At 33.2% G+C, this 19,391-nt stretch overlaps 2 protein-coding genes and 1 long non-coding RNA gene across 7 annotated transcripts in view; 2 read left to right on the top strand and 1 right to left on the bottom strand.

The window, feature by feature from the left end:
• The window catches only part of ASPP (Ankyrin-repeat, SH3-domain, and Proline-rich-region containing Protein), a 215,893-nt gene extending 200,902 nt beyond the window's left edge, over positions 1 to 14,991 (top strand). For 3 of the 5 annotated variants that reach the window (XM_089697393.1, XM_089697396.1, XM_089697395.1), the window contains 11 exons: positions 794 to 966; positions 8,593 to 8,771; positions 10,207 to 10,369; positions 10,632 to 11,456; positions 11,641 to 12,006; positions 12,171 to 12,803; positions 13,142 to 13,224; positions 13,312 to 13,427; positions 13,548 to 13,649; positions 14,046 to 14,245; positions 14,665 to 14,990. In XM_089697393.1, coding sequence (XP_089553519.1) covers positions 794 to 966; positions 8,593 to 8,771; positions 10,207 to 10,369; positions 10,632 to 11,456; positions 11,641 to 12,006; positions 12,171 to 12,803; positions 13,142 to 13,224; positions 13,312 to 13,427; positions 13,548 to 13,649; positions 14,046 to 14,245; positions 14,665 to 14,697 — 2,873 coding nt within the window. In that variant the 3' untranslated portion in view covers positions 14,698 to 14,990. Of the gene's footprint in view, positions 1 to 793; positions 967 to 8,592; positions 8,772 to 10,206; positions 10,370 to 10,631; positions 11,457 to 11,640; positions 12,007 to 12,170; positions 12,804 to 13,141; positions 13,225 to 13,311; positions 13,428 to 13,547; positions 13,650 to 14,045; positions 14,246 to 14,664 lie in introns of all 5 variants that reach the window. The other 2 variants (XM_089697392.1, XM_089697394.1) reach the window with 2 other exon arrangements.
• Positions 14,992 to 15,008: 17 nt separating this feature from the next.
• LOC149487126 (putative odorant receptor 85d) lies at positions 15,009 to 17,748 on the bottom strand. The gene is made up of 8 exons (XM_089697309.1): positions 17,487 to 17,748; positions 17,210 to 17,359; positions 16,243 to 16,429; positions 15,860 to 15,968; positions 15,692 to 15,787; positions 15,523 to 15,611; positions 15,378 to 15,444; positions 15,009 to 15,222 (listed from the first exon to the last, which is right to left on the bottom strand). The coding sequence occupies exons 1-8, from the start codon at positions 17,746 to 17,748 to the stop codon at positions 15,148 to 15,150; spliced, it is 1,035 nt and encodes a 344-aa protein (XP_089553435.1). The 3' UTR covers positions 15,009 to 15,147.
• Positions 17,749 to 18,282: 534 nt separating this feature from the next.
• LOC149487125 (uncharacterized) lies at positions 18,283 to 19,023 on the top strand. Its single transcript, XR_016315877.1, has 2 exons — positions 18,283 to 18,535; positions 18,839 to 19,023. It is a non-coding gene; the product is annotated as an uncharacterized LOC149487125 (long non-coding RNA).
• The last annotated feature ends 368 nt before the right edge of the window (positions 19,024 to 19,391 follow it).

Below are 19,391 nucleotides of genomic sequence, written 5' to 3'. Positions count from 1 at the left end.
AGCGTCTCAATATAGCGTTTTCTATCAACTCTAAGCGTCATTTGCTACCCACATTGTGCGATCGCCGGAAAAATATGCATTTTCGCTTTTACTTCCCCCGCTATAAAATAAACTTAAATATTCTCTTCTGTACTAAATTATTTTAAGAATATTTCTTAGAAACACGGATTTGACAAAATTATCACTTAATTTTTGAGCATAATTAGCGATATATCCAGTTGACAGAAGACTACTTGAAAGATATTGTCGAATTATTTTAACTTTTATGACTGAATGTATCGTAATGACTTCTATAAAATATAGTACCTATAGGTAGATCCTCACTACGACATAATATAAACCAAGATCGTCCAGTGGTTGAATTTCGTTCTCATTCTAACGTCTCTCACTGCACGTATTGCGATGAAACGTGCATTTGACAAATCTGCATGTGATATGAAAATAAAGATATTTCATCGCCATACGAGGAGACCACATTTTGAAATACATTTGAGACAACCCACGTGTAGAATAAAATATCCCATTCTTTATTTATCACCGGGATATCTTAAATCAAAAGACAACCTCCTATTGGTCTTAGCGTGATGATAGCCTATTTATATAGCCTTTCACGATAAAGGGTCTATCGAACACTGAAAGAATTTCTCAAAGGGAATATTCTATGATAGGTTCTGGAGATTAGCGCGTTCAACAAGATAAACAAAACTAAATCCCTGAGCTTTGTCACATTAGTAAACTTACCTATGAATACATATTTTACTAAAAAAGTTTAATATAATTTTTTTACTTACAGCAAGTGATCTCGAGTCAATCCGGGCGTTGTTCAATGAGAAAGAAAAGGAGCTATCGGTGGCGGTGGCGAAGGTGGAAGAGTTAACCAGGCAGCTGGAGGAACTGCGCCGGGGGAGGGTCCAGCCCACGCCACCTTCGGCACATGAGCTGGACAAGCTGCGACGGGAGCTTATGGTATGTGTTTAAAGTAGTTGATATATACTTTATTGTGCTGCCAATGTCAAATTTAAGGACAATAATACCATAATACTTACTTATACATATTATAAACAGACTAAGAAAAGAGACAGTAGAAGATGGCCATATCATTTATAATTGTATGTGAACTCTTCCAGGAATTCAATACTGAAGTAAAAAGTCATTGGTTAAAAGTAGATATTATATATGTGAAGGAATGTAGTTGTAGTTTGTTGATTTGATTAGATGTATTTAATGACTTTATAGTTATTATCATATGGAATTGATTCCAACTTAGTTTGTTTAATGCAATTAATTAATTTGCCACATTGAATGCAGTAAGTGCATATCCAATTCTGTTAAATATACCTAATTGTAGGATAAGGATTCATGTGTCTAACATTTTAATAGCAAGAAAACTTAAGCATTTATAATATACTAGTACCTATTTTTAAAACTATGTTAGCCCCATAGAAATCTAAATAACAAGACACTAGAAGTCGTAAGCGTGCGTGACCTTGTCGCCACTCAGGTGATTTTCACATCACCAGTGCATTCGTCACTGTTCAGTTGCTCTGGAGACGTATGAGTGTATACATGGTGTGTTTCAGCAATTCCCATTGCGGAAATTCTTCCACAAGTTGTAATTATACTTATAAAGGAATAATATTTCATCGGAAAATATTTTTTTTTAGAAATAATGCCGTTTTTCCTTAAAATTATAGAATATTTACAAGTATTACGAGTGTCACCATAGTAATCGAAATAACAATGAATGACACAGTCGACCATTCTTATTATCACGTTTGTTCGTATTGGAGCAAAAAGTCTCATATACTTAGGGATGTTATTCTAAAATAAACCGTAAATTCGTGCGTTAGGATACATATTCAAAAGCTTAATTTAATAGTTAAGTTAGTTTTCACTAAAATCAAGCTGTCCAATAAAAGGCATAGTTTACTTGTGTGTACTGTTTAGCTTTCGGTTTGAATGTGTTGATTTTGGCGACAGCGGTTTTCATACGAATTATGACATTATAGCACTTCTATGTGTCTTGTTATTTAGATTTCTATGGTTAGCCCCTAGGCGCTATAAATAGGTACGTCATGTGGTTTTCAAAATTCCATTTTAATATAAAATAGTTTCCATCACTACATTCGTTCAATATGTTAAAACTTTTATGGTTAATTGAATGTATTATTGGCTAGATGGCTCGTATTGCCACAAAGTTATCTACGCTTCATGTGCGATGAATTTTTCTCGATGCTTCGGGCAAAGCGTCCATTAGATTAAATGGTTAAGCATTTGAGATAAAAACAGTATTTAATTGAAATGCTGGGAGTGTGTTGAAAGTAAAAAAAAAATGGGTTTACTTTCAACAGTTTTCAATATGTGTGATAGTATTTGTCTGAACGTAATGGATTTTGATTAGATTCTGAATTAGTAATGCGAGTTAACGTGTATTTTTTATGTTGGATTTTCGGATTATGGCTATTTATTTTCAGATTAATAAAACAGATTATAATTATTTAAATTTTTAATTCAATTATACATATTAGTTTTTTACCACGCAAAGATAAAACAATATCCGAGGAGCATTTCTTCTTATCATTTTGGTTAAATTCACTACATCGTATTATACCTAAATATACTACAGTCTACATATAAAATACAAGGAAACACGTCCACGGAATATGAATCTATGAAATTTAAATATGAAAGCGTATTGTTGTGACGAATGCTACAATATGTGAGTTGACTAGCATATCCAATACCTGTCAAATTATTTTAGAAGTGGCTAGCTAGCTCAAATATTAATTTTTCTAGCTATTAATTTTTCTAGTTTATTTTATTTATTATAGTAACTTACAAAAAAAAATGCGAATTCGTTCCAGAGCGTTCACGTGGATAAGGGAAATAGGGATGCATTTTTATATAGACGCGGAATTGCCCGCGTTGCCTAAATTAAAAAATATATATATATGTATATATATATGTATACGAAACTACACTATCCATTAACGTAAACAGAATGAAAATCGGTCCATTAGTTTTTGAGCTTATCGCGAACAGACGCACAGACGGAATTGTTTTATAATAGTGACAGGTAAGTCTGTAATTAGGTATGATCCCATATCGTATAGCAATGAACCGCATACGCACGGTAGCTATTAATTGAGCGGCCGCCAGCCAAGTAGGTTGCGGTTAGACGGTCGCGATCTGCTCTTGATAATGTGGCCTATCTTTAAACGCTTTACTAATTTCTCAATAAACCCACTACACATTAGCGTAATTAATTGGTTGATCAATTGTGTTTACTATAATATGAATTTCATGAGTATTGGATTGGTAAATAGAAATGTTTGTTATGCGTTGGTGTTTCGTAAATTTTAGAGATTTGTGAATAACTGATAAATTCGCCTTCTTAGAAAAAACAAAATAACTTTATCCATTTTTATTAATAAACTGCTTCCTACATAATAAATAATAATAGGTTATTATTTAATAAGCCAACACCACCTATTTTTGTTACCGAAAAACGGGAACAAAAACTTAATTTGTGAAAGTTTTCTTATTGTGTATGTATTGTGTGTATTAACATAGTAAATCAAATAATTTAACCAATAAACTAAAGCTAATATAACCTTGTTAAGCGATTAACAAATCACGAAAATGACTGTGACTCAGCTTAGTCCCGTTTTAACTTTTAGTGTAGATGAGATAATCGCCTTTAGTTTAGAACACATTGACTGCCTGCTTCATTCTAGATATTAACGTATCTTTTGATCTTGGGACAGATTCGAAGATAATCCTCATTTACAAAAAAAAAGAAAAAAGAAATACAGATGTATCAAGGGACATAGTACAGTTGGAACGAAGTTACTAAAATAATTGACTTGCTTTCTATGAGAGAGAGAGACAGATAATCACGCATGCCCAACGCAAAAAGTGTCGTTACAACCTTTGCATGGGCGTAGCTAGCCATGGGCACAGGGTGGGGCAAAAAAAAATCCGGCCAAGTGCGAGTCGGAGTCGCGCACCGAGGGCTCCGAACAAACCTACTTTTTATTATGTTGTAACTCTAAAATGTATGTTTTAGCAATTTTTCCTTTATCTGTGCTATAAGACATTGCTTTTAACCATGGAAATATATATAGTATGACTATATTTCCTTGCTTTTAACCAAATTTCAAGACTTTGTGTTCACGGGAAGTACAATGTAGGTTTTGATTCCCTTGCGAATGTCGAAATTTGCGATAATTTGCAAATTTCATCCCTATATTATATAGTTTATCTTTCTAATACAATAATATGATTTGTTTCTCTCTAAGTTTCAAATAAATGGTAGACATAACTCAGTAAATAAAGCATAATATAATCTCGCCTTCCGATTCAATTTCATTTTTTTTAGGTTAAGGGTCACTTATTGGCCATAAAAACACAAAATGCTAATAGATCCAGGAGGAGCTTTGCTCGCAATCTTATAGTTTTTGACCGATATCTCGAAAACTATCCACTTTAGGGCAAAAGTTACATCGACTTTTTTGTAGAAAGTCAAATTTCGCATCTTTTATATTCTGTAATTTTTTTTGTAAAACTTACTGCTTACGGTTTATGGACTATTTAATGAAACGGTTTATCGTTTTTGGCTAATAAATCGTAAATTATTGGATTAATCAATAAAATGCATGTACGTAGTTTATAGATAACTTTATTCTCTACAACTTTTGTTTGAAATTTTTTCTAGTGCCCATATTTTTTGAGTTGTTGTACGTTCAATGTAGAAATGCCGCCGCTCGGCGGGTGATGTGGCAGGCCAAAAGTTTTTTACGGATGTAATGAAAACGAAGAAGAAATTTCCAATGCAAGTGGATTTTCGCCGTTTTTTTTTGACGGCAAAATTTTTGATTTTTTTACTTATAGAAAGTTTTTTGCATGCATTTTTTAAAATATTTTCCTTTCATTTCCTTTTACTTTATTCTTGCATCCGAATATAAAATAACTACTCAATATTATTTAGTTGTACGAAATACATATACATTATACATATACGAAACATACCTACATACCTTGAAATTTTCTATTTTTTGCCTGGTAATCCAACATTAAACGTTAAATAACTCAAAAAGCATTTGAAAAAAAGTTTCAAATAAAGTAATCTTAAAAAATGGATGTATGCATTTCACTGATTAATCCAATATTTAAAGAGTTACTTGCCAGAAACGATTAACCGGCTCATTAAATAGGCCATAAATCGTAAACGGAAAGTTTTACAAAAAAGTTTACAACGTAAAAGATAAAAGATGTAAAATTTTCAAAAAAATCCAAATTTTTTGCCTTAAAGTGGATAGTTTCCGAGATATCGGCCAAAAACTTTTATTTAAGATTGCGAGCGAAGCTCCACCTGGATCTGTCAGCTTTTTGTGCTTTTATGGTCAGTAAGTGACCCTTAGCCTAAAACAAAAGTGAAATTGGATGGGAAATTTAGTGCGAATTTGGCTAAATAAAAACAGCTTTATTTAATGGGGTAACAGTACTACACTACTTTTTCTGTCACCAAAGGTGGTTTAATATTTTTGTGTCGACTGACAACTTTCAAGTGAGAATATTTTAACGGATATTAAGTTTTGTAGTCGGTACCTAGATAATTAAGTTTTTAAGATTTGGTTAGGTACCTTCCAGGTCAGAGCCAGGGTGGGGCAAGCGCCCCACCCTGCCCCACCGTGGCTACGCCCATGAACCTTTGGTCTTAATTCCGTCTAGTCCACTTTTGCAACGCGTTATACGGAACTTCGTTCCAAAAGCAAACATGAAAAACAAATAAATAGTTAATTCCTTAAAGGTTGGAGAATGTACAGTACATACATTGTAGTACGATTGTAACACTGAAAGCTATTACTAAAAACAATAAATCCAAGTTAGTCTTCTAGGAAATGCGAAGGGAATAAAATGCGTCGTAGTTCCTTCAATCTACTGGACTTATTTATTGCTTCATTACAGAATTCTGAGTAAATCTCGAGTTTGTATCCGAAGGTTGAATGGTATCGAAAAATATCCAATTATCTAGTTTAAATCGATATTTATAAGCGTATCAAAGTATTCTTAGTGATGGAGATGATTTGTTAAAAGTTGGAGTGTTATGTTTAAAACACTACATACTGAAAGTATCTAAGTAATACAGACAGTAATTATTTGACTTCAATAAGTCGAAATAAAATGCGTAATAAACATAAATATTTCAATTTACAACAAGTTACGATTATCTTCACTAAATTAGGTGCCGTAAAAGACTTTAATACCCCATTTCCTTAATTCCTCGTAAACGAAATTTTACTCATCCCCTAAATGGCAATCATCTGTTGGCTTGGAACAACCGTTTTAACTTCGGGTCAAATGAATGCAATGCTATTAATTAATTTATATTTGAATAATATGTAAATAATTTATAAGTTTCATAGTAATCTGATAACCCGTTCACATGTTGCTGTTGTTAAATGGATAGAAAAATAATACCTATTTTAACTTTTGCGTGATAACGTTGAAATCAATTTAATTCTTGTTTCAATTATAACATAAAATTACTTAAGTTTTGTTTCTCTTTATTACTTTTGTTTTTTATTCGCAAGTATTAGTATTAGGTTAGTATTAGTTTTCACATTTTAAATGTTTACGTTATAGTCAGGAACGTTTGGGTACCTATCTACTATAAAAAATGCATTACATTAAATGTCTTATTCTTTTTATTCAATATATTCACACAATAAAGTGAACTTGAACGTACGTCAAGTAACATCTACTACAGCTAACCGTGTGCTAAATCCGTCGGTCTTGAGACGCGTCACGGGACATTCCCTAAGCCAAGTGCCAATGTTGATTTGACAATCCAGTCTTGCATTCGTGTGTGGTGTGACCTCATGTGATTTATATCGAAAATTAAGATTGATTTGTGAATAGGACATACACACAAAGTGGATAGAGTGAAGGTTTTGTGTTTTTGTAGTTAGTGCGTTGATGATTTGCAAGGTAAATTTCGGGTATTGTTTATTTTGTGCCGTCTGGTAAATAAGATGAGGAAAATGAATGATTTTATTGAGAGCTCGCGAGTGCAAGAATAATTTATTCAAAGTTTTGATTAGTAAAACTAGTACCTAGGTATTATGCCATGAAAATTAAAATTGGAAAACAATTAAAATTGTAAATCTAAATTATAAAAAAATCACTTATCTACAAATTGACTTCAACTTACAAACTAACAAAAAATTTAAAATGATCTACATAAATGTATGCACATTAGTATTTTTTTTAATAATCTGAAGTAGGTAGGTACCTAAAGTAATGTGAGTTCGCGTACATGTTGAACAATTCATTGACATGGAAAAACTCATTGAAATGGAACTGATATGGCCCAAGAGTGGATTGGTGGTCAGATAAATCGAAAATTAATGGATTTTCGATAAAAATGAAGTATATTTTGTTACGGGTAAATGGATTGTTTTCGGTCATAAATATTGGTTATTGCATTAGGCGTGTTCTATTGGAAATATAGTCATTCGCGGGTGAAATAAAATATTATGTACCTAGCTATATTAGGTGTTTTCTATTTACTGATATTATGTTGGTAGGTATCTACGTGCTGTCTCCAGGGATATTAAGTAAAAAGATGTGTCTAGAAATATTTTACTCGCGAGACCGCGTGTCAGACAGCAGCCCTCGCATTACAAATTTGTTTATAAATATATAATGTTACATGGCTTTAGATATTGATATTGTAAAATGTATGCTTCTTATAATTTTGATTAAAAGTAGTACAACAGTAAATAAAAGGAGTACAACAGTAAAGTATAGGCTTAAATGCAAAGGTTGATAGGTAAGTGTCAATAATTGTAGTTTCTCAAATTTAAAAAGAAAAAAATGTTAAATATGCGATGCGTGAATCGTGATAGCCGTTTTCTTTTCCTCAACTTTCCCAGTCGACCTTTAGTCGTCAATAGTTTCTTGATCCTATTATACTATATCTTCACGCGTCTTTCTTAATTACGTTGATCAAATCCAATATGTATGAATTTCTATCTGCTCTTTAACTATATTCATTTATAATAGATGGACAAATTATACCTACTTTTTAAATTGATTAAATCAAATATTTAAAGAAGACTAGATTTCCACCCGCGGCTTCGCCCGCGTTTGCAAAGGAAAACCCGCATAGTTCCCGTTCCCGTGGGATTTCCGGGATAAAACCTATCCTATGTGTTAATCCAAGTTACCCTCTATATGTGTGCTAAATTTCATTGTAATCGGTTCAGTAGTTTTTACGTGAAAGAGTATCAAACATCCACACATCCATACATCCATACATCCTTACATCCATACATCCTTACAAACTTTCGCCTTTATAATAGTATTAAGATATAGGTAGTAATTTAGTAATTACTATCTAGTGGTCCGCCCCGGCTTCGCCCGTGGTACCTACATGTTTAAACTATCATATCTCTCAAGTTGGATCGAACTGCACATGGTGTGCGAATTTTATTATAATCGGTTAAGTGGTTTAGGAATCCATTGAGGACAAACATTGTGAATCGAGATTTATATATATATTATATTATATATATACGATTCCAGTACCGAAACAAGCTGAACGAGCAGCAGAACGGGCGGCTGTCGGCGCAGCGGGCGGCGCTGGGCGCGCGGCAGGAGGAGATGAGGAGCATCGACCGCCGCGTGTCCGAGCTGCAAGCGCGGCTGCTGCGGAAGCGCGCTCTCAACCGCCAGCTCGCAGCTGCGCACCGCCAGCCGCAGAGGTACGTGTGACCAGCGACCTATCTTAATCTCGAATTTCAATATTCCGAATATCATAATCCCGAAAACGATTGGACATTTTTTCATAACCCCGAATTTTAAAATTTCGAAGTTTTGTTTGCCATATAATCGCAACTCCGAATTTCATTTGCCCATTTCTTCATTTGTACGACGTTTTACAATCCAGACGAATGAGTTCCAGACATACGAAATCTCACAAAATCCAGATGACCGTAATCCGTAAGCAGATGAACGGTCAATGTTCTTAAGTTTAAGCTCAAAAGTCGGTACCTCATTTTAAGTTAGGTTTAACGAAAAATTATGCTTCGTTTTGTTTGCAGTTCTCTTTCCCAAAATCATACATTTTTTAGAAATTAAGACTAATTAAAGTGACTTTATCTTCTGAATAACTGACATAATTGCAAACCTATTTGAAATGCACAAAAACAATATGGTAACAATAGATAATTCATTAATTTATAATGCTAAAAGCCGCACCATTAGGCACACATACAGCTGTAGGTAGGTATATATACTTTTATATAGGTATACCTATATGCTCTCAGCGAGTTTAGTGATTACTTGAAACTTTGTCGATTATGTGGTTTGCGATGAGTACCGCTGAATGATTTATGTGATCGAGATAATACTTGAATACTTATAACCTATAGGTGAACGTAGAAAATAGTTTCGTATCCATTTTAATTTTGTCTTTAATGTATGTGCTTTATGAAACGAAATATAATAATAGAAGAATAATAGAAATAAAAGGAATGGAAATTTACAAAAAAAAAATATTGATTTTAACATTTTGGATTTTCGCATAATACTTATTTTATAAAAATAAAATAACAAGTTTTTTTTCTCTTTTCATAGATTTCAAATGTATAAAATGTTAAAGAGCAGAGGGCTTAATTATATGTACCTACTTTTAAAGTTTTATATATCCAGATGACAAATTTTAATAATGAAGGATTTAGGTCGTAGACTAGTTCTTAAGCCATAGTGCATTTGCACAGCAAGGTTGTACAAACTAAATTAAAATCCCTTGAAGAACAAACATTAAGGCTCTTCACTAACTCAACAGAAACTTGAAGAAAGCTTCAACTTTGTAGTACAAAGTTTGTATTGTTTATCCAGTTAACAGAACTGCAGTTAGTTTATGTTCGTTTATCTTTGTCGCCAATTTTTCTTCGTGTCAAAGAAGACTATTAGCAATAATAGCATTACAAGTTATTTATCTTATATCAAAAAAAGAAGACCACAGCAGATTCAATAGCTATTTTGCCGCCCTAGTTTCATATTTATTTATACGAAAATTGAAAACGAGGCCTTAAAAATTATTCGCTATTGATTTACCTTTTGTGAGCTTGAACATAATAATGATATGACTCTTCTATGATAGGATTAATTTAAATCAACAATTATTAATTTCAGAACGAACAACACAACGCCGATGCAGCAACTTCCCAACTATCCAGCCGGCAACAATCAGATGAACAGTCAACCAAAGAACCAGCAGGCGAGAGGCAACGTGGCCGCCGTGGAGCCATACAATCACATACCACATGCTCAGAGCTTACATAATAATAACTTCCAGGTATGTTTCGAGATTATTTTTATTGCAATTTTGGTTATTGGAATAGATATTGATATTGAATCAGTGTCTAAGACACAGATAATTAATATACTAATGCTCATGCATATTTAATACTCAGGACAATTTAGCATGATGGACAAAATCGATCCTTTGATCGCAATCAATTTTCATAGCTCAAGGAATTATTAAACATTTAATAAGCTTGAAAACCATTAATGCAATAAATTGAGATTTAATTGAATTTTACACAATTTCTTTCCAGGCTATGAAACAAAACAACGTGCCATTAAAACAACTAACTCAAAGTGATAACATGCAAACACATCTAACACAGCAGGAGGCTCATTACCTTCAGCAGAAGCAAATGATGAATCCTCTATACAACGGAAACTATCCTCACATACAACACCCCGGGCAAGATAACCAATACCCAGGCCAATATCCCAACAAACACGACATGAATGCATTTAATCACGTTCAACAGGGTATCACAAACGCGTACGACGGTAAAAATATTTTCGAACACGTCAATAAGTACCCGGAATATCCCAAACAACAATATCCTACAAACAACACCAATAGTTCAAATAATACTGGAAAGGAACCTAAAATAAATGAGCAAGAATTTCCACCAGAGTTTGCGGCCAGCAAATCTGATCCGAAATATCAAACATTGCCATATAATACTAAGTTCCCTCCAAACACGAATGGTAAAGTGAAACAAGAGGTAAACGGTAAAATCAATGAAGTGGATAAGAACCAAAACCAACAAAATGCAGCTAATATAAATCATATGACGGTGCATTCTACGCCGCTATCAGTCGTAAACAAAAGTTTGGCAACGCCTTTGAGTCAAGAAGCAGCATATCAAGAACATGCATATCAATTACAAAAATCGGATTCTTCTAGTAGATGTAATCAAGAAGGAAAAGAGAATCATGCATATCCTCAGAATTCTAGGTTAAGTCAAAGCAACAGTCAGAATGACTCGAGAAGTAATGGAAAGAATCAGGGTAATATTTTAAAAGGAAACTCGCCTAGCCTGTTGTCCAGCACAACCTCTGCCAGCAGTTCTATAGGATTCGGGGTAAGATTTGACTTATAAATTGATGCTATTTTGCGATCCATATCAGGTATTATCGATAAAGTAGATTTATTCACCCCAAAACACGCAATCAAATAGTTAACATTTTATATCACGCTTATACCATCGTACCATTGCTTGATCACACACTCACATTTGTAAATATCATCACCATCATTCATTACAGAAACCCGTATCGAGTGTAGCCCCTACATCGGTTCAGGTCTCGAGCGGCAAACCATCACCCATATACCAGACATCCTCAACAAAAATCCAACCAGTTCAACCACAAACCGTTCAGACTCAAAGCCTATCCGTACCTCCGAATCACGTAGCTAGTAACATGGTAAATTCCCAAAACCAGATCATAAGAAACACCGCATCAGGACTATCGAGTAGCACGGGGAGCTCTAACTACAATGGCCAGAACGCATCGTCACAAAGCATCCTTTTGTCTCCTCCGCAAAGCGCCAGCACTCCGCTCTCGACCCCCGATGTTAGCGGCACTGACAAATCTCCTAAACCAGCGCTACCTCCCAAGCCTAGCATTAAGGTACGTTCGCTAGAAGAAAATCATGTTTTTTTTTCATTTATTTATCACTTTTAGTTAAATTATTAGTCGATCCTGCTATCGCCATATTAACTGATTCTATAATACATAACTAATGTAATAAATTCTGTAAATTATCAAACTAATGGTCCCATTATAATTTTTAGACTCCTCCACGGCAGTTAGCCAACAACGATATAGGCTATCAGTCAAATGACGCAAACCCACCGACGATTCCAGACTCATCTAATGACAGCGAATCTCAAACTCAAAGAGAAAATAGTAACGGTAGTAGCGGAAACGAAATGATCATAAAAGCTCGTCCATTAACCATACGAAAACCACCCCTTAGCGAACAACCTAAATTAAGAAACCACAATAATGCCAAGAACGGGATCAGTGTTAGCATAAATAGAAGGATTGAAATGCCACCAGCTTTCTTATTCCCTGAAATGGATCACATGGCACTAGACTCCCACGATATGCAAAATGGAAAAGAGAGATTAAAACAAAAGGACGAAGTTGACAGATCATTGAACAACAACATATCAAACCTTAGTGATAAGCAAGAAGATAGTAAAGACGTCGTGTCCGATATAACTGAGCAAATCAGCTCGGTCGATTTGAACGGTCAGGATTCTCAGAGATCTGAGAATGTGCTGAGGCGGTCAAAGAAGGGTAATTTGAAGCAAGGAGGGAAGGCTCCACTAGCGAGGCGAGTGAGCTTCGACCCTCTTGCTTTACTGTTAGATGCTAGTCTTGAGGGAGAGCTTGAACTTGTGAAGAAGACAGCGACACAGGTAAATACAGATAAATCATTTTTGAAGTACTTTTGAATGTAATTTTGTAAGTTCTCCCGGCATATTTTAATGTTTATGAGTTGTTACACAATTCCATATGAATTAATACATAGTATAAAACAAAGTCGCTTTTCTGTCCCTATTGTATGCTTAAATCTTTAAAACTACGCAACGGAATTTAATGCGGTTTTTTGTAATAGATAGAGTGATTCAAGAGGAAGGTATATCATTTATTAGGTTTTAGACAAACCGGGCGAAGCCGCGGGCGGAAAGCTAGTTAAAAATAAAATAAAATTCGATGTTAAGGTTTCAAAATTAATCAGTTATTTTGTCTACAGGTGCAAAATGCGAGCGCTGCAAATGACGAGGGTATAACAGCTTTACATAACGCCATCTGCGCGGGGCATTTTGAAATAGTCAAGTAAGTATTTGAACATAGACAAATTATTTGCTGCAAAAATAATGTTTACGCTTGTATACAAACTTTAAATGTTATCCAAATTTGCAGGTTTTTGGTAGAATTAGGTTGCGATGTGAATGCACAAGACTCTGATGGTTGGACGCCATTACATTGTGCTGCCTCTTGCAACAATCTGCCAATGGTTCGATTCCTTGTTGATAATGGTAAGTTATTTATTACTTTATTGTATAATACGTCTGCAATTACACTAGAATGAAAATTAATGATTGGTGCGAATTATATATTAGCGAATTATACATTATATTATTTATTTGTTTTTCTAGGTGCTTGTATATTTGCAACAACTCTATCGGATCACGAGACAGCAGCCGAGAAATGTGAAGAAGATGAAGAGGGTTTTGATGGCTGCTCTGAATATCTTTACAGTAAGTAATCTATAAGTCAGTTTCTACAATAACAATTCATTATTTATATGTTAAAAAGTTTGCATGGCTTAAAAAGTAATAAATAAAACTCTCAATTTTTACTTTGTTATTTTTTAATAATACGCTTGTACCGTTGATCAAAAATCCTGTAATCTATCCGCCTGTGTGTTTATTATACTTATCAGTTATGGAAAAAACGTAGCGTGAAAAAGAATTGGTTATTCGCTAGCGACTTCAATCGCGTGCACTATACTCTCTGCATAGCGTTGTTTTATTTTGGCCCTTTCGCAGTCGAAAATACGTTCAACTATTCTCGCGTGATACAGTTACTGTCCTTCTCAAATTCAGTTTCGTTCTTTCTACTCTATAAAACTGTTTTTTTTTTTCAAATTTCAGGCGTCCAAGAGAAGCTGGGCATAATGAACGGCGGCATAGTCTACGCTGTGTTCTCATACACGGCGGCGCGCAACGACGAGCTATCATTCGATTCGGGCGCGCGGCTGCAGGTGGTGCGCAAGGGCGACGACAGCGAGCGCGAGTGGTGGTGGTGCCGCAGCGACGCCGCCGAGGGCTACGTGCCGCGCAACTTGCTCGGGGTGAGTGTGGGGGGGATAAAGGGCCTAGGCCTAGGCCTTGAGCTAGTTAGCTACGACATATTATTTTATTAAATAATACAAAATAGAATTCAATTCATGAATAAAAAATCTGTGCGTGTACAAGTGTACACACGTAAGAAGTGAAACTTCTTTATAACCTTATTTTTAAAAAAATAATTTACTATATGCAACTTGACAGAAATACGTCGAATCACGCGTGGTAGAGGTAAGAACAAGATGGCGCGGAACGGAAAAATGTCACGCGTAACGAAAAAATGTTACGCTAAATTTTTTTCCAACCCCGATAAAGAAGTTTCACTTCAACAATACTTAGATATTAAATAAAAATTTAACCTTAACAAAAAAGAGTATATCGCATTTCTACTGAGTGCTAATGATAAAAATTTGTTTCTTTTCAGTTATATCCAAGAGTAACCCCACAGCAAGAATGAAAATATCACGGCGTAATGAAACGGACCTAATCAATTGTAAATACAGTAGTTAATTATTTTTTATGTATTTATATCATTGTATGTAATCTACTTTACATTGTATACAATTTTATGAGATCTAATATTTTGTAAATATTTAAATATGTAAGTTCAAAACAAATGAGATTATATTGTAGATACATTTTATAAATATGCGAGTCATCATTGTAACGGTTTGTACCTATTATTCTAGGATATTTGCAAAAATTGTGAAATATTACACATAAATTGACAATACAAAATAATTATTACAAACTATCTTGGTTGTTTTATTGTTTATTTTCCTCCTCAAGAAGAATGCCAAGCTGACAAAGTTTTCAAACCTAAATACTACAAGCATTTCTTTATGACGATAAACTAACACTACTGGGTGATTATTATTTAGGTGCACTTAATATTTGAAATGTAATATTAATTTTCCGACATATCAGTATCCTTGTACATCTGATTCAACAGCGAGAGATATGACCAGGAGGTGCTCAAAATCTGAAAGAAAAATGTTTGTATAGTTTCAAGCAATTAGTTATATGCGAAAAGATTAAAGAGTATTCTTGTTTCATTTTAAACTATCAATTAAATTAGATATGTACTACTGTATACTTTAAACTTAAACAGAAATAAGGTACTTATTTACAATTTACCTTCGATAGCGTTGCTAGGGTCACATTAGAGAAACCCAATGCAGATAACATACATGGTTCTTGAGCTCTGTATAAAATATGGGAAATTTTAATTTATAAATGAAACTATGAAGAATTTTGCACTACTAAAGTATAAAACACGAACCTTGCTATGATAATCTGAATAAATTTCCGAAATTTATTGCTTCTCTTGTACCATACACTATTGTATGCAGCTTCAGCTATATCAGTACTCTAAAAATTTAGTTATTTAATTTTAATATGTAATAAGTATTTAGAAAATATTTATTCAATAAAAAAAAAAAAATTCTTACAGCATCAGATAACAATTGTCCCGACCAACAAAAGTTAAACATAGCCAGTATGATGCCAAATGTTGCAAGCAGACTTTTAAGCATGTCTTTTCCAACCTAAAAGTAGGAATAACGTAATCACTAATCATCTATGATTTATACAATAAAAAAATATTATATTATAAATACGGGAATACCAACTATAGTAAGAAATCCAAAACAGCAAATAATAATCGACGAGAAAGTAACCTGTGCGAATAATAACGGTCCAAAAATGTTATTAATATTCTCAACAACTCTGAAAAAAATATAAAACTTATTCATCGCAATATTTATTATGATAGGCCTTTTGGCTGAACAATATAGGCATGGAAATATAGTATACCTACACGTATATTTGTCGTTTTCCATTACAAAGTATAAAAAAATGTCGATTACAAAAATATCGATTCTGATTTAACTACCTATACAGGTAGATATTTAAAGAACATTTGATTCCTTTGTTTGATTCTGAATGAAATGCAGATACCTTATACTTATAGAAATATTTAAAACGACTTAAAATGACAAACCTAAGTAACTTTTGGTGGCTCTTTACAATGACTTTAATATCAGAACAATCATCCGATAGTGCACCATCAAGGGGCTTTAAATTTTCTAGATCCTTCTGCAGTACAGCTAACAGTCCACTTACATCGAATGTAAGAGATGTAAGAATAAAATCGCTAGCTATGTAAATACATATATGTACACTTCCACCTACAACGATAAATCCAGGGTTAAAAATATTTATTAAGTATTTATACTTCTATTATTTCCTTCAACGCCATCTAGGGGTAAGCTAAGTAAAGTATGTAGGTACGACTGAGCTGTGGTACGACTGAAACTAGACAATTGTGAAACTACTCATATTGTTATTAGGACGTAGATACTGCATCTACGTCCTGTATACACACATGTACATGAACAAAGTATACTATTATCAACATTAGAATAAAAAATGTTACAATATTATTTTCTTAAGCTTTAGTTGAATATTGAACTCAGGGTGAACTCTATGCTTAATATGCTAATGCTCTATATTTAATTCATAGTATGGAAAATTAAATTGATTTGATGATACTAGAATAAAATACTTACACACGATAGATATGTAAACATATGCAATAGTATACGCATAATAGGATGGCAAAAAGAAAAAGAAATAACTATCCAATGGAAAGCGGTAGATGATTTCCCCTTCTACAGTGTACGAGTATATAGTCTCAAACAGAGGTACCATTAGATAAAATGATAATGCTATATAGCCACATATGTAGAAAACTGCAATAAAACCGTACATAAATATAACTAGATAAATATCTTAAAAATATTTTTACAAATCTAGAACAACGATAACTAGGTACTAAACAAGTCAGAGATATCATGCTAATAGTAGGTAGATGTAGTATTATGTACTGTAAGTACTTAATATTATTGTGTAACGGAAGATTCAATAAATTAAATAGATTATGAATAATTCAGCTATTTTATCTTTACATCGTTGGAAAATCCTTAAACGAGAGGTCCAGATATCAAGAATTTTAAATTTCTCATCGTCGTTGTCTGTTGGCCACAGTTCAGCTATCTCCAAAATAATTTCTCGTATGCCATTTCGCTTCGCTGCTATTATGCTCATTTTAACAATATCTGAAAGATTGTGGAATTAATACAATCCAAGCTTATTGTATGATGCTAGTTTTTATAAGATTGACTAAGTGCAACTTTTAACTATCTACAAATTTAACATAAGAGCCTTATTCATTATTGATCCTACCTTGAGAGGCCATCAAAGTCCCAGGTATTGCATTTATAATATCCAAAAAGCTTGCACCTTTAGTATTTGCCAAAAATATATACAAATATTGACCGAGGACTGTCGATACGAGCATAATGTAAAATAAAATTAACTTTCTAAATCTTTTAAAAAAATGGGACCGAGATTCATCAAAAATATCAATACCAATAAATTTCACATATTTAACGTGTCGAGAGAATGTTTCTATGAAATCTTTAGGGAGTTGATCCAGCTTCGTCATTTTAGTTTACAAAATGTATTTAAACTAAATAAGAATACAATACTTCAATCTTATTTTTTATGTATATATGGTGGAGATACCTTATGTGGACGACTTACAGTTTATAAGTTGTAATGTGAACTAGTAAGATTTATAGAATACCTTTATATGCATAATAACACAATTTATAATGATTATCTACATGATTTACAGAGTAAGTGTTGGAATAAGGTCACTTTTATATTTTTTAAATGCCTTTACCTAGCTTGTATGTTGACCAAAATTCAGTAGATCATGGGACATGTTATATGTCTATCTAAAAATGTTGTAAACATTATGCGTGTTTATTTTTGCTTCTCATTTAGAAAATTCAATACGAGTCCCAATCAACATATTTTTATAAGTATTTCTTGTGGAGTAGAAAAATTAATATTTGATCATGGATTAAAATAAAGTTTTATGGTCACCCTTGTACATGGTAAGAAAACGATTATGTTTTATGCATTTCATATTACAAAAGCTAATAAGGCGTCATTATGTATTTTTATGTTATGAATAAAATATAACTTAATCCACAGAACAGTAAAGTAGATAGAAGTGTGATGTGGGCGTGGCCCACGTGTCAATGATAAGTTTAGATCACCTAACTTGCTCTCAGTTGTGCGCAGAAAAATATTCGAGTCGGTTGTCAGCTGTCAAACCTTTTTTCCATATTTATTCATTAATTAGGACGTGTTGTTCGCTATAAAGAGTGCAAAAATGATAGCAGACGAAATAATATCAGCAATGAAGGCATTTCATACCGTCGGTAAGTCTTATTTTAATTTATTTTAATTATATTTTATGTTATAACTTCGCTTGTCGTAATTTGTCAAAATTGTATACAAATATCTAGTCAAAATGAACCTTAATCCATAAGAAATTAGTACTATTATAGATTGAACAGCAAACAAGACTTTCTGGAATATTATTGCAATAAACAAACGAATGTCGCTTTAGTGATGCTTGTGGTGCATATCGACAGTATCGATACTTTAGAAAAGACAAACATTATAAATATTAAATTTTATTTTATTTTTCCTTAGCTTTCATTTGTCTAATTTATTTATAGATTTCCCAAAGAGGCTAATTTAAAAGAGAAATGGATAAATGCAACGTGACGAGTTAACTGGATGCCGAACAGTACTAAGCGGTCTAACAAAGGCCACCGATACATCAAACCTACAGCAGTTCCAAGATTTAAAATAATGCATATTTTCTGTTTGTATTTTGTAAATATAGATTTATACTATTCTATTCCGTTTTTTATTTAATAATAATAATATAAAAAGACGTACTTAGTAGTAATAAACATACTCCAAAATGTGACGCATTATACTATACTCATATAAAAGAAAGAAAAAAAAATACACAAAAAATATTTATTTGTGAATTATCGATAACAAGGCTGACATCCCTCAGAGCATAGCATCAGATAAATATCAAGTTAATGTCATTAATGTTGAGTGACACAAATTTCAACCTTATCTCTATGTGTTGCGTTTCAAATTTATATCTATCGAAAACTAACGCCCCCTGTTGTGGAGTAGCTGAATGTTTTCGAATTTGGAATTTCTGTGCAATGAGAAACAAAACAGCTAATATACTTAGGGATGTTATACTAA

Source organism: Colias philodice, chromosome 7 (genome assembly GCF_061535455.1).
Source record: "Colias philodice isolate Cphi_HAF_F1 chromosome 7, ilColPhil1 Martin Lab GWU primary, whole genome shotgun sequence".
Lineage (NCBI taxonomy): Eukaryota > Metazoa > Arthropoda > Insecta > Lepidoptera > Pieridae > Colias > Colias philodice.
The sequence above is the reverse complement of the archived record's forward strand: the minus strand, read 5'-3'. Positions and strand labels throughout refer to the sequence as shown.

Bases quoted from the DNA above. Each gene is read 5' to 3' on its own strand.
- LOC149487126 (XM_089697309.1), bottom strand. From the start codon at position 17,748: ATGACGAAGCTGGATCAACTCCCTAAAGATTTCATAGAAACATTCTCT. The intron at 17,360-17,486 runs GTAGGATCAATA...ACAATCTTTCAG, and splicing joins GACTTTGATGGCCTCTCAAG to ATATTGTTAAAATGAGCATA. The intron at 15,612-15,691 runs GTAAGAATTTTT...CTAAATTTTTAG, and splicing joins GACAATTGTTATCTGATGCT to AGTACTGATATAGCTGAAGC.